Source organism: Ailuropoda melanoleuca, chromosome 2, assembly GCF_002007445.2.
Source record: "Ailuropoda melanoleuca isolate Jingjing chromosome 2, ASM200744v2, whole genome shotgun sequence".
Classification (NCBI taxonomy): domain Eukaryota; kingdom Metazoa; phylum Chordata; class Mammalia; order Carnivora; family Ursidae; genus Ailuropoda; species Ailuropoda melanoleuca.
Genome location: NC_048219.1, coordinates 119,490,565 through 119,506,681, shown reverse-complemented (window position 1 = coordinate 119,506,681; position 16,117 = coordinate 119,490,565). Strand labels below are relative to the sequence as shown.

At 38.2% G+C, this 16,117-nt stretch overlaps 1 protein-coding gene across 2 annotated transcripts in view; it reads right to left on the bottom strand.

The window, feature by feature from the left end:
- Positions 1–12,079, bottom strand: part of ACVR2A (activin A receptor type 2A) — an 84,391-nt gene extending 72,312 nt beyond the window's left edge. For both annotated transcript variants that reach the window (XM_034654530.1, XM_011229860.3), the window contains exon 1: positions 11,954–12,079. In XM_034654530.1, coding sequence (XP_034510421.1) covers positions 11,954–12,008 — 55 coding nt within the window. In that variant the 5' untranslated portion in view covers positions 12,009–12,079. The remainder of the gene's footprint in view (positions 1–11,953) is intronic.
- Positions 12,080–16,117: the final 4,038 nt, after the last annotated feature.

Genomic DNA, 16,117 nt, shown 5'->3' with positions numbered 1-16,117 from the left:
ACAGAAACAAGACTAGATATTACTTTTAAAATACTGTTTAATCAAAACTGCTAAATATATGTTGCTAACTAGGAATTACAATTCTTGATGTGGGGCTATTCTCTGGCTACAATAGTGAAAGGTAAGATCTGTGGATAAAAGATCAAAACCACCCTTCACTGATTCAAAAAGAAAAAAGTATAACGAACACTCTTCTTCTCTGACCTAATCTTTTAATTTTACTCCATCTTTCTGAAGTGAGGATCAGCTTGAGTAGCTTATTCCTCATAAAAATCATTCCAATAGAGGTAGTTGTACCTGACAGTCTGTTAGGACCTCTCAGCAATTAAAGCCTCCTATTTAATCGTTTCTATTACTTCTAGCCCTCTCAGCCAGTAGACAATCTCTATTTACATTTTAACAAACAATTAGCAATGAATTTCCTAATTCAACACCCAAACCAGGTTTATGTATCTATAAAGAAATAAGTAGGAGAATAAAAAAAGGTCAGCCGGTAAGATTTGTTATGTAACATTTATGCAGAATAAAAGGATGATCAGTAGCTATTTAATCATTTTCCCAGTCACAAAGAAAGGTGTTTTATCCTACTTCTGAATGCCTACTAATCAAATTGCTTTACTATTACCCTGCCTATCTTGCATAAGTTAATATCTCACAACTGTCCTTATTCATTACTTATCATTCTCTTTTAACTTTGACTTTTCATTTCTCCCCATATCATTTTAAAGTGTACCTGCACAAGTAAAGTCTTAGCTTAAATAAAAACAATTAGCAAATTCTATTCATAAATAATGTAGTATGAAACTCTAGTACCAATGAACACAAAACCTAGCAAACCAGTTATTTTTCTAGAACTACTTTACTTATGGTAATAAGAAATAAAATGGCCTATAATATTTACAGGATGAAACTGCACTGCTTTATAGAAGGTGGCTTACCAAAGACAGTTACCTTTACCTGCTTCCATAATGAGAGAAACCAAATGAAAAGAGGCAGCCACCATTATAGTTTTAAATTCAGTAAAGTTTAATGTCTCTTCTGGCTTTATCTCTATGTAATAATACAGTTTTTCCTAGTCAGAGATGATGTTGCTGAACTTCTGCCAATATAGAGTTGATTTCCCTGTGCCAAGCACCACCTCCCCCTCCTACCAACAGTACAGGCTTGAAATCTTTCACAGATAAAAATATTCAAGCTGACTACTTAAAGTTAGAGGCCATAGCCCTGAGTAAAAATAAGAACCCACAGTATTAACTATTTATTCTTTCAGCCTTTAAGACCTTGATAACCTGTAAAGTATCAAATTCCTAAGAATTAAGATACAAAATATGCTGTTTCTACTTCTGAATTTTCAACCACACCAACAATACACTACATGTTTAAAATAAAGAGATGATCTTGTGAAAAAATAGGCATACTGAAAAGAAGCAAAGTCAAAGTTTCACAGAGAAATGGGAATGCTTAGTAAATAAGAATATAAATTAGCAAATGCACAAAATCTAAATATAGGAACTTGCCACAAAAATTCAATAAACTCTGGTCTGTGTTTTATTATCTCCTTTTTTAGGATTTTTTTTTTTTTTGAGATGTGGTATTCCAAGTTTTCAGGTACACAATAAGCCTATCCATCTCTTTTTAAGAAATAATAAGTAGGACAAATATGGGGTGACTATGAAAATCTGAGAGGAAGATTAAGTGTAGGCAAGCTTTAGAATACAGAGAATGTTCAAAGCTAGAAGGGGTCTTGGAGAGTCTCTCTAGTTTAGTTTAGGTTGCTATAACAGTCTCCTACTCTCACCTCTTCACTCCTACATACCTCCAATATATTCTCCAGATAGCTGCCCAAGTGATCTCAACATATAACCCAGATCTAGCTCCTCCTTAACTCTTTGCTTTCCCACTGCCCTTTGGATTTTATTCTCACTCCTTCCCACATTAGATCAAAGCCCTGCATGATCTGGTCCCTGTCTATCTCTCCAGTCACAAGCCTGGATTCACTTCTTCAGGCAGGCAAGCAGGCATTTACTGAGCTTCTACTTTGTGCCAGAAACTGTGCTATCCCCTGATGCTTTGTGATAAAGGTGACACAACCCTCTAAGAGCTTACACTCCCGTAGTGAAAAGTGCACAAAATAAATACATAGATAAGCTAAGCAACTAGAGATTTGTAGTATGGATGTGAGGCCAAAAGCTATCCTGTGAGTACCCTGTTTGCTTCTGTCAGAACTCATATGACTATCTGTAATTATTTTACTCATTTGGCTACTGACTTTAAGACTATAAGCTCCATAAGCACATAATCATGTCTGTCTTGTTCATTGCTGCATCCCAAGCACTTAGTAGTGTCTAGCATGTAGTTCAACATTTGTTAATAAATGAATACTTATTTCATTCTCTTTAATTTAAAGCTGAGTAAAGTGAGATCTCAATGACTGCCAAGGTCAAAGAAGAGTAAGTAGCAAAGTAGGAATTTCACTGAGACTCTTAAGTTTTAGTTCAAGATATTATTATATCACATTCAAAATACTGATCTCAAAACTTGAATGATTACATTTTCAAAGCTTGTAGCTGTTACCCAAAAACAGACCTGAGGATCTTTCAAGACTTTACTTTTACAAGAAAAATTTTAAAACACTTAAGTTTTAAGTAAAACTGTCTAAGAAAATATTTTAAATTCCAATAAATAGAAATGAGAATTTACTACAATGTTTCCTTTTAATGCATTCTTCAACGAGACTTTAAAGAACTCTGTTAAAAAAAAAAAAAAAAGATCTTATCTGACTGGTCTAGATATTTCCTGGCTCCCTTGGCACTCTATATTGATATTTTCTTTGGTAAATCATTTTAAGTCATGACTAAATCATTTAGTCACAATATTAGTTCATATTAACGGATAAGTAATTTACCAGCAAATTTAAAAATATCTCCCAAGAACTGAATCTATATTTTTAAATGTTTTACACACTACACTCTTAATAATGAGACTTAAAATAGGTTACAAATGAATATATGTATGTAATATCTACTATCAACCAGCTACTGTGTTATATGGCATATTACTTCATTAAATACACCTTGGTTTACAAATTTAAAAAATTAAGAGTTTTAGAAACTTGCCAAGATCTCATAATTCACCCATGCCTCCTCCTCTTAAAATAATGCTTTGGAAGAAGCTTGATTTATCATGTATAATCATAAAGATGTGAAGATCACATATAATCATCAAGATGTGAAGACCAAGATTTTTCCTAATAAAGGTTTCATTTCTGTAAAATATATATTGCAAAGTTACTAATCATAAGTAGGAAACTCCTCCCTCAAAGTTTTATATATAGATAGGCTTACTTTTATTACAATACATAAAGATGGTTCATTTTTTAAATGTTTTAAAAAGCAACCACTCCCTTAATGGGAACTTCTAATAATTATATTATTACTTTACATTTATTTTCTTTGGCAAATTAGAGAATAAAATGATTCCCAATGTGACTATAACTACTAAGAAAATAGTGAACCAAAGAAAAAAGTGCTTGCATCTAGTCCAAAAGAACAATATTGCAAAGGTTTAGGATTCAGGCATGAGTAACAAATACCAAGTCAAAAAAAGTTTCTCAATCTACTTCTATACAACAGTATAATTAATTTACTGTGAGGAAAATGCCTTATATAGATTTCAAAGAATGTAATCTGGATGGCCAGTATGAGCAGTAACTGCGATTACTATAATGTGACTATTATTTAAACACAAGCAACATACCACACCACAAGTGCTCAGAATTGTTTAACTTCACAATGAAGACATATCCATCGTAGTGTCTCTGCCCCCATAAAAGAGTACATGTGCTCATCTTTTCTATGTACTCTTTTTTTTCCAAATCTATGTCTGTATTTTCATTCATGCTTATAATCTAAATCCATATCTGCCTGTAGAATTTCTTTAGTTATGAAAATGCTTCCTATTTTCTTCTGGTTTGATATTTCTTCACCAATTTTATTTAGTAGCACTACCATTCTACCTTAATCTTCAAATTGCTCTTCTATCTTATATTCCACATATATATATATTTGGGACAACCATCAAGATCTGTATCTCTCTTAGTTTTAATTCCTTTTCCTCTGATTTAACCCCCTCAAATGAGATTGTTTTACGTCTTCAAGCAATTATAAACATCTTCTCATCACATAAATCTCTTCCTTGGACTTAGTCAAAATTCCTTCATCTCCACTTGCCTTCCATCCATAGTCTAGTTTACTGGCAAACGCTCTCTGTGTTCCTGGATCCTGTTTTGTGCCTTTTCCTTCATATTAAGATGAACATCCCTCTCAACCACTGCCAAGACATTTTTTCCCTATTATTAGGATCTATGCCCTCCAGCAAGCCTTTCCTAAATTAAGAAAAATCTGAACTCTTCAAAATTACAATCTAGTTTTGTTTTAGCACCTTTGTGTGCTTAATTTATCCAGAGAATCCAGAAGAGAGAAGAGTTCAGCCAAGGCAGGTCCATGTTCTCTCTTGAGGACCAGTTTTCCCTATATTCTGTACCTAAGTACACATTTTCTATTGTAGATTAAATAATGAGCACATTTTTCAGTACACATACTTTTCACTGCACATGTTTACTTTGCAGCTTCCTTCTCACAGAACTGGGTAGAGAGAATAAGGGACTGTTGAAATAGGTCAATATTTCTTAGGAGTTTAGAACCCATTAGTTGATCACTGAATTAATTAATGGATCACAATAAAAAAAATTTTTAGTGAAACAGAATATAAAAATAAACAAAAATCTTACACACAGTAAGAGTTAATTCACAAAACTTCTTTTTATATGGGAACTGAGTTATGATGCAATGTGTATTTCTTACTGTGGGTTATGGTCAAAAAACCAAACAGAACTTGAAGATCTCTAAAATGCCTTCTAAATCTGTGTGATTCAAATTATATTAAAAGATTTAATCCAAGAATCAGAAACACAGCATTTAAAAAAAATGAACAGAACTTAAGGATACCCTAAAAACAACCAGCAAAATCATTTTTTCTTAATAAAATGTCATTATTAAACTCTAACCTTAAGATTATAGAAACATAAAGCTTTTAGAGAGGAAAAAAGTTCAGAAATAATCTAATCCAACTTTATTGCTTTAATACATAAAAGGAAAACCCAGGCCCAGAAATGAAAAATATTCATTTTATTCATTCACTAAACATTTCCTCAGCACCTATTGTGTGCCAGGTTCTAGGACTGGGTCTGTAGGTAGAGATGTCTTCGAAGAGCTCATGGTCTAACATGTATAGAGGTAAATAAACATTTATAGTAATTACTGGAATCAAGGTCGTTTAGAATAGAAAGCAACTAACTCAATCTGGGTTGGGTGGCAGAAAAATTGTTTCTAAAGAGGTAATACTTCTCAGTCTTAAAAACAAGGAGTTAGCCAGGTAAAGGAGGAAGAACTGACCTATACCAAGGTACCATACTGATATACAATAAGGATGACACATTCAAAAAAACTACAAGTCAAGTTTGTATAGCTGGAATATAGAACTCATGCTAAGGAGGAGCCACAGCCAAATACCTAGTATTTATGTGATATTTAATCTTCCAAACCACTCTCTGAGGTAGTCACTATTAATATCCCCATTTTGTTGATGATAAAACTGAAGCGCAAAAGGTGAAGTGATTTGCCCAAGGTTAAACTGTGAAGCCAGGATGTAAAACAGGGAAGTCTTACTCCAAAGCCTATCCTCTTAAGCCACTATACCAAGAGGTTAGAGAACACAAGCAGGAACCAAATGATAAAGCACCATTCTAAGTACATGCCATTCTAAGACTTTAGATTTTATGCTAAAGGAGACTCACAGTGAAATGTTTTAAGCAGGAGTGACATATTTAGATTTATTTTTTAATGAGGTCAATCTGGAAGTTATATATGGACAGATTGGAACAGGAAGTAGTGACAGGGCCCCAGTCTTAACTAGAAAAGTACTACAATAATTCAGGTAAGAAAAATAATAGATGAGCTAGACAGTGGCAGTGCTGACACCAGAACCAAAGTCCACTGACCACTGGGATCACATTCTTGCCCAGTATCCATAAGAACCTCCAAATTTTTTCTTTTAAGCCCACTATTCTAACAGTTTTTAAAAATCCAACCTCAGAGATAATACATTTCCTTTAAACCCTTCATTAAACAAAATGTGACGACTAGATGCATTTGGGTATATGCAAGTGACCAACAGAAATCCAGTTGGAGAATGACAGAAAGTCAATTGCTATCTACAGTAGTTTTCTTACCTTCTTGACTTCTCCTTCTCCTTCCTCTATACACTATTCCTGGAACTTTCATGTTCAATAGTCAATTTGAAATCAATGTTCTGTCTAGACATGACTATTATAACCTAACAAAATTAAATCTACCACAGAGGAGGTCTGATGTGGTCCCAGCTGTGGCAATAAATATATTCTCTGGTCTGGTCCAATTTTGGCTTAAATAGAGATGATGAATGAATAATAACAAAAGATAAACTTTTTGAAAGCAGTGAAGATTTGAAGAAAACCGAAATATTAAAAAAGGAATAACAGTGGGGCACCTGGGTGGCTCAATGGGTTAAGTGTTGAACTCTTGATTTCGGCTCAGGTCATGATCTCAGGGTCATGAGATCGAGCCCTGTGTTGCGTCCCACATAGGATTCTCTCTCTCCCTCTGCCCCTCCCCCAAAAAAAATAGTAGTGGGGGAGGAGGTAAGAGCAATCCACAATTGAAGCCATTTGATTCCAAAAGAGTAAAACTACTCCCAAGAGTGTGTGTGGTAGTCCAGAAACCAACAAATGAAAGAACAGTGGAAAAGACTATCTGGTCAATTCTCAAACACTCTAAATTGAATCTGTTTTCATTTAAACCATGTGTGAACCCTCTTGAGCCACCCCTGATGCTAAGCAACAAGTGGGTTCCATAAGCAAGCAGCCTGCAGTACAGGGAAGTACCGAAGGAAAAAAAGAATATAAACAAAGAAGGCATGCAGTGAAAAGGGAAGCATAATGAAAGGGAATGGAAGAAATTATGAGTTATAGAATATGGAATAAAAAGTGAAAGAGTACTAGTGCCCCTAATATCAAACACTGCTAACCTTACCTAACTTACCATCTAAGAGGAACCATGCTGGACAAGTGGCAACATAAGAGAGCATGAAAAGACAAATATAAATCACAGATTTTTGAGACACCAAGATGAGAAATAAGAGTACACTACCTACAAAAGTAAAAAAGCAAAAAAATAGTTTTAGAATCTAAAGGAACGTTTACAGATTACTAAAATCTCATTTGGTGTAGTTATGCTTTACTTCTCATGAAACAGTGAACCGAAAAGGTGAAGATGTCAGTAGTATCAGAGATATATATGTATGAGTATGAGAAGGTGTGTTACAAAGATAGTATGAGGCTTATTTGCATATTTTTGTGGGAGTGATTTCAGAATTTTTCCTTTCAATGGTGTAATGCTACTTATACTTTTTCACTTTAATTCTGGTTCACTTCCTTAAAACCAGAGTTCAAAACAAGGTAAGCACTTATTAATTATGGTCAAATTTTAACCTTAAAAAGGACAAGGGTCTATCATAGATCACAGAATATTAATTAGTATAGCCTAAATGATCTAATGATAACCAAAGCCCAGCCAATAATTCTCCAGAAAATTATGTAATTAAACCACTTTAAAACATTCTTCAGGGGCACCTGGGTGGCACAGCGGTTAAGCGTCTGCCTTCGGCTCAGGGCGTGATCCCGGCTTTATGGGATCGAGCCCCACAATCAGGCTCCTCCACTATGAGCCTGCTTCTTTCTCTCCCACTCCCCCTGCTTGTGTTCCCTCTCTCACTGGCTGTCTCTATCTCTGTCAAATAAATAAATAAAATCTTTAAAAAAAAAAAAAAACACATTCTTCATATTAAAGTCATTAAAAAGAAAAAGAAGAGCAAGAAGAAGAAATATCCTTTAAAAAAAAAAAAAGACCCTGAATTCATACTTTGAAACCTTTCAGACACATGTAATAGTGTACATATTTCATATGAAACTTACAAAACTTTCCTGTACCATGTTAATCTCTCTCTCTCTCTCTCTCTCACACACAACCCAGCTGCCACCACACAGTCCAGACAGTGATTTTAATAAGGATAAAAGGAAATATCCTTAAAGATGATTATCACAGCAAAGAGACTACTGGATCAAAAGCAAACATAATTAAACCTGATACTTTGATCAATTATTCATCCTATTCAGGAATATAGAGTCTTCATGGGCTCTCCATTATAGCAAAGCAATGGGTATGGAGAGTTTATTCATAACTCAGTAAAATATTTTTATTAAAATATAATAAGATGAAATAATGTATACACCTTTAGCCTGTTTTTCTAACATAATCATTCTAATTTTAAAAGATGATGAAAAGATGAAAGCTCTCAGTACAAAGTCACCTGAAGATCAATAGCATATCCTTGTAAAATCTGGATGACTGACTGTGGGAGTGGGAAGCAGGACCCTTTTACTAATATACTAATACTTTTAAAAATGAAGAGTTTAAAACAAAGCTTCTCAACCTCAACACTATTGACATTTTGAGCCAGATAAGTTTTCACTCTGGAAGGCTCTCCTGTGCATTACGGGATGATTAGCAGCATCCCTGCCCTTTATGCACTAGATGCTAGTAGCATACCATCCCCCACAGTTGTGACAAGGAAAAATGTCTTCAAATGTCCCCTGGGGGAGAGGTGCAGGGGCAGGGAGCAAAAGACACTCAAGCTTGAGAACTACTGGCTTATAAATAGAAAAAAATTTCAACAAGAATTGGTGGGGGAGGGCGTTTGTTTTCTCTTCTGGTTTTGATGTTCTAATATATTGTATTTGAATTTGATCACAGACTACATTTAAGAGATTCTGCCTGTAGAAAACAAAGCATTTAATATCTATCACTTGTGAGCCAAAGTTCAGCCGAGTCCCAGAAGATTCACTGTACTGCCAATTCTCCCTCCAACAGCACATATACTCACTCACAGAAACATACACAGGCGTGCGTGCACACACACACACACACACACACACACACACACACACACTCTTGCCTAGCTAAGTAAAGGAAATGCACATAATTACTTTATTTCCATTTCTTATTTCATCGAATATACAGACCAGACTGCTCCAGTTCCCACAGAAATTCAAACAAATTCTCAACTTATTCAGTGCAACTCAAATACCACAATAGCTGCATCATTCTAGGTAAGATAAACCTGAGTACTAGAGCAAGTATTAAACTCAGTTTACAAATGGCGAAGAAAGATACAAATTAACTACAATGCTTTAAAAACAAACAAAAAAACCCTAAGAAATACATTTGTGTTTTGAAACAGAATCTAAGGAAGGATAAGAAGAATGAAAAAATTCAAATACAAAAGGAATCTGAAGGTATTCGAGGATGAGGGCAAAACTCAAAAATGTTTCCCCTAGAATTACATTAAGAAATTACATACTTGGCCATATCCTACAGGAACAGTCTGCAAAATGAGTCTCCAGTACATACCACGGGATGGAAACAGAAAAATCAAAGTCTGCAAAATATTAAACAGTAAACATCCATCCTAAAAACCTGAAATACAACAGCTCTTTACTACTATTTTTAATTTGCTTAAAAAAAATCAAATATCCAGAAACAAAAAACAACTTGAGAAATTTTTAAATCCTCATAAAAATAGCCATCCTCATACTTCCAGCATGCCAGATTACATATTACACAGAAAAATCAATTACGAAAAGAAACATAATAATAATCTTTTGATTCATAACAAAAGCCTTTTAAAAAATCAGATATTTTAAGTACTAAAAATCTTCACACATAAACATGGATTAAAGTCTTTAAAATGATTTAAATTATCTTCAATAGAATTATATTTTAGTTCAACTAGGAATTATTTGAAAAAAACTATGCAACAATATTTATTACCAGTTTTATGTAATTCTGCTATGTATATCTATATGCTCTGTAGCAAGAAAATTACTGTGTTTCAAAATTTTAGCTATTAACCTCCTGGCCCAATGAAAATAATCCTACAAAAAACTAACGCTCCATTCTTTTTACTTCTAAACCAAGCAGAGGAAGCTGTAAAATCTCTAGCGACAGCCTGCTTTTCCAGAAGTAATACCTTGAGACTGCTCAAGAATAACCTCCTTCACCAATTAGTGTGACTCAGGTGGGTTTGGGAGGGAATAATGTCCACAATTCCTTGGTCAGTGGCCATGATGCCCCTCCTCCTCAAGGGCAGGAGATCAGAGAAAGGGATTTGAACAAGAGGAGTTCACCAACCAGAACATACAGGAACACAGGAGAGAGAGTACTACAGGAAAAATAAAAACTACACAGTTAAGTCATGTCACAAAAGCAAGAGGTTTAATGTTATCAAGGTATTCATTCATTTCAGAGACACCATTGTTTATCTTCCTCCCCAAACCGTGCACAAAAAGAACTGTCAGCCTGCCTTAAGCATGTTCCTTCTTCCATTTAAACAGACATGATTCTTTGGTTAATCTCTGGCAATGATCGCCATTTCACAACACATTTAGCCCACCCGGAACTGATCAATACCACTACAGACATAAGACTAGACTTTATCCATTTATTAACCACAAGGAAATGTACCGTTCAGCAAAATTCTATACATTACAAAAGATTCTATTAAAAGAGGGGGCTGGGAGGATGGACACACACACACACAAATACACACACACCACAGAGGTACACAAAGAAAAGACTAACACCCTCTAATTTCCCTGTAGCAAAGGAGATAAAGACATAGCCATGAAACCTGTCAATTCGTTCCCCCCCATAATTCTCACAACCTAGTAACTGAATATTGAATTTTATGATAAATAGATCCATTGCGACTTTAAAATTGTTTCATATATCAAACTAACTCTCCTGTTATGTACATTTGCACACCTTTGAGCTAGGTTGTATTCATTTACGGAATTTCAAATACAAAAGACTAGATAGTTTTCCAACCACTGGTTGCAAGCATAGAACGTTCTCACAAAATCAAAATTTCAAATATAAAAGGACCAAATTATTCTTTCAACCTTGGGCCAAAACCTATTTTATGATTATAATGTATTTGACAGTATGAACAATCTCAAATGGCTGCTCTAAACCAAAAACAATGCTTCAATACAACGCTTTTAAAATAAGTATTCCGTAGGTAAGCAAAATCTATGCCAGAAAAGAGCACATAAATGGTGGTTGAAAGCCAGCACATTACCAACACACAGCGGCATACCTCTTCTGCACTGGGTTATTGTTAATACTCCAACAACAACAACTACAACTATTTTTAACGCTGCTGGACACTGAAGTTGAAGAAAACGTAAGGGGAGACCCAGATGAAATTGCTGATATGATGCATTGTTTCTCACGGTCAAAATTAAGTAACAACTGGCTAGATCTCTGTCGTGATAGTCACTGGTGAAGCACGAATTAAAAGACGATAAAAATAAAAACCCTTATTTTGGAGATGCCACACTAAATGACATTTTGGAAAACGCCTTTCGGGTCTCAAACCTTTGCATGGATTGTCACTTGTGGTATTTGTGGCTTAACTGCAACCCAACCAGCGCTGTCATCCAATGTTATGGCCACAAACCATGACTTTCTCACTTCCACAACAGAGCAGTCACTCTTATCAGTTCGCCAACCCAACTCAAAACGAGAAAAATTCATGGAGATTTCCAGATCACAATCAGACCTGGGGGGTCGCAGCCGAGGGGCTCCGGGTCCGGGAAAACCTCCCCGGGCTCCACTGGAGCTCGCCGACCAACAACAACCGCGGCCAACAACAACCGCGGCCGCCAGCGGCGGAGGCGGCAGCGGCGGCAGCAGCAGCAGCAGCAGCAGCCCCGCCGCGCCGCGCTCCATGCACCTACCTGAAGAACAGGAGATAAGAAAGACGGCAAACGCCAACTTTGCAGCAGCTCCCATTTTCCCGAGGCGCCGGGGAATCCGTAGGAAGTTCTCGCTAGATATCCAGTTCCCTGGGTCTTCCTCGGAGACAAACCTCCTGGTGTAAAATCAACCGTCATAAAACATATTCGGAAGCTCCGACCAAAAAAACGTTCACGGGGTTAAGAAAAAGAAGAAAAAAAAAAAGGGGGGGGGAGAGCACAACAATAAGAAAAAAAAATGCACCACGGGGGAAAAAACCGCCACACACACGCACAACACACAAAACCAAACAACGAAAAGCCAACAACAACAAAAGCGGATTTAAATCACTGTCAAAATCACTGTCAGCTCCGCTCGCCTCTCGGGTCTCTCGGAACAAAACGCCAGGCTGAGGCGACGAGGAGGCGGCGGCGGTGGCGTCCGCTGCCGCCCGGACAGTTCGGGAACCGAGCTGGGTCCGACGTCCGGACCGACCTTCAACCCGGACACCCAAAGTCCGCGGACCACTGGCGGCCGAGCTCGCGGCCGTGGCGGTCGAGGCAGCTGCCGCGCGTGGAAAGAGCAGCGGGCGGCGGCGGCAGCAGCCGTGCAAGCGGCGGCCAAGTTCTGGTCCAGGCTCTGGCTCCGGCTCCGGGCTCCGGGCTCGGCCGCGTTTTCGGTCCCCTGGCCTCCGCCGGCCCCGCCCCCCAGACTTCCGGTTCCGGCCCGAAGCTGGAAGCCAGGCACCGCGGAGAAACGCTCCGCCGCGGCGGCGGCGGCGGCGGCAGCGGCGGCAGCGGCCGGGCGCAGCGCGCGTGCCGGGCCGGGAGCGCGAGGAGATTGTCGGGGAAGCGAGGCGGGAGCGGGGGAGGGGTGAGTGCGAGGGCGGGGCCGGCTGGAGGGCGAGGAGGCGGGGCGGACGGAGGCTCGTTACCGCGAGGCCTCGGCGTCCGGCCTGCTTGGCCTGCTGGGCTGTGGGGCTCGAGGGGGTGGGTGATTAGGTGCGGTCGGGGTCGTGGGGCGCCTAGTTTTCTAATTGCGCCCCACTGGCCTCTCCGGAACGTACACCCGCCTGATCAATGGTAACCTAAGATGAACAGGAGCCTGAGGCGGGGCGGGTGGCCGGTGACTCCGAGGGGCGTCTGCGGCGCCCTGTCTTTCCTCTGGGGGGACGTCTCGTCCGCACGGAGACTCCGGGTGCCGGGAAGCCGGGGGCGTGTGAGCCTGTCCGCCGCGCCCGCGAAGCTGCCCTAGCGAGCTCGGTGTGCGCGAGCTGGTGGTGTCTGTGCCCCGAGCCTTAGCTCCGCGTCCCACCCCTGTAATCGCTGCTTAAGGGTTTTGTCTTTAGGCTAAAAGAGAAAAGGGAAAAAACTCGCGGAGGATGGGCTGTCACATGGTCAGGATGTCCATGGCAATTATCACGGTGTGCAATTTGAGTCCATTCCTACCATCCCTTTTATACACAAAGCATTGTGTTGAGAACTGTTCTCCACGTAATGGGTTCGCAAATAGTACGTGCCAAAGAGAAAACCTGCAGATTTCGATCGACATATTTGATGGTCAGACAAGTGTTTACTTTTTCAAATTTTAGTTCTTTGGGGGCTTATTTTTTACCTCTTAATGCAAGGTGATTGTGTTTACAAGGTGCTGTGCTAGGCGCAGAATGGGATACCAAATGTGAAAATAGGATCCCTACCTCAAGGAACCGACAGTATTTGCTGTACTTGAAATTGGCTGCAGAATTCAAACTAACCAGTGTCAAGGGTAATAGCTTTCTCATTTACCACACTTTAGCGAGCTCCGTGAAGGTAGGGATCCTATATATTCTCCACTATGCCAGCATTCAAAAGTACCTAGCATGTGATAGGTGGGTTACTAAATGATTGTATAGATGACTATGGGATTACTGCCTTTTTCTTAGATACAATACTCTTGCGTATACTCCACAAATTTTTGATTTTTATTAATAAAAAATAATAAACCAACTGTACCGTATGGCTAACTCATGTTTTACTGGTGGTTTACTGATTTCCACATTTTTCCCACAAAGCCAAGCCTTCTCCCTTGTATTTATAATGTTTTATTTTTCTTTTCCTCTAAATTACTCTATATTTCTGTCTATTAAGTTCATCCTGTAATTATCTGACCATTTCTACAACTTGTCAAGGTTATTAGTAATTACTGTGACTCTTTAAACTCTCTCCAAGATTTCCAGTTCTCAAGTTGTGGTGCTCAGAATATGACTGATACTGTGCAACGGTTAAGAAAAGTCCCAAGTTGTTCTTCAGGGCGTCTAAATGATCTCATATTATGTAATTCTCTGGACTTTATGATCTGCTCAGAGGAATAGGTATAAACCCTCATCCATTCTCTAGTTGCATTAAAAGTTGCCACTAATGTTTCTGAAATGGAAGAGTGTATTTAGTTCATTCAGGAATTTGATGTCGGTTATACCCTGGATGAGGCCTCACTGTTGTCTTATCTCTGCATCACTTCCATATTTCTTGAATTGTGAAACCAGAGCAAGTGGAATAACTGGAATAACCAGTAGTAGGACCAAAACTCAAAAATGTATTCCTTATTTTACCACCTAAATTTGCCAGTAAAAGAATGTAAGAGAAGAAAGAAATCATTTTTCTGTAGTATGAAAGGGGAGCAACAAGTTGAAGTCCGTACTAAACTATTCTTACAGAGAGTTTAACCCCATGGGAGAAGTTATTAATATCCAGTAGCAGTAGTTACCTATTTTCTTCCTAAAATCCCCCATCCTGTGTATATTTTTAAAAATTCAAAAATAATTTAACCTAATAAGACATGAGAGTATGTGACTAATTCAAACCGGAATTCCAAAGCTTAAAAAGAAGACAGAGGTAGCTGCAGCTAACCCTACTGCACCTTTTTCTTTCCTATTCTAGAATCACTTTCTCTTAATCTACAAATCCAACATCTCTCTAACAGTACAAGCAGTACAAGCTGAGTTTAGGAAGGAGGAAGAAGAAAGGGAAAGGAAACATGAAAGGAACTCTGGTCTGCCAGAGCATTAGACAATTATGTGTCATACACCTTTTGCTAACATCACTCAATCCCCATACCTGAGACTCAGTCTTATAGCCACTATAATGCTAGAATTTCAGGTCCAGAGTTCTGACAAGAAGTTCAATTGAACTGCAAGTCTCTCCCACCTGGAAGAATCTTGAGAGGCCAGTTTAATCTAGAAATTCAAGTGGGTGTTGGCTAGATGAGGAGACAGAGGTAAACAAGTGTTAAAGACTGCTTCCAAGATAAAGGATGACTTCTTTTGCTAGGAACTTGAATGGCTCAAAAAGTTATGGATTAAGTTTAAATCTCCAGCTCTGAAATAGAGCTGGAATTGAATTAGGCCAGATTTGAACTTGCCTTTGATATTGGACGGTATGCTATATATTGTGAAGAAATTCACTGTAAGGTATTCACCTGCTTTTGGACGTGCCAACAGCCACATATAAGTATAGATATGCCAGATCTCTCTCCTTCATCTTCAGAAAGATGACTAAATTCCTTTGGAGTATGAAGGACATTGGATTTCCCCTAGATGAAGGATTTAAAAGAATTTCTGCCACTTTCTACACACTATAAAAGTATACATTTGTGTAAGTATATAAAAGTATACTATAAAGGTACTATAAAAGTCTACTCCTGTGTTCAAATTTCAAATAACATATTTCTGAAGTGGCATAAGTAATGAAATCCTTATACATGGGGAAAAACTTGGTAACGTGGTAAGTCAAAGGAAGGCAAGTAATAGCATATCTTCCATGAACATTCTCCTCTCCCCAAATGCTCAAGGTGGGAATTAAATTCCCTCTATCCTAGCTTTTGCTACTCTTATTCCTCCCTTTTTACTTAGGTCTAATCATAGCATTGCACTGCACCAATGGTGGAGTGGGGGGAGAAATGTAATGAGAAGAATAAGGATGTGGGAATGGATGAGGGACAAAACATTAAAGCAGAATATTTTAGGGCAGATAAATGAGTTAGGAGAAACTAGCTGTGGTAAAAATAATATGTCTAGCACTTTGATAAAAAGGCTGTATTAACCCAACTAGTAGTAGAAATAACAACCAGCTGTTTCCCGTGGAATATCCCAAAGGTGTAATTTGACTTTTTTCTCATTCTCACCTCCTTCA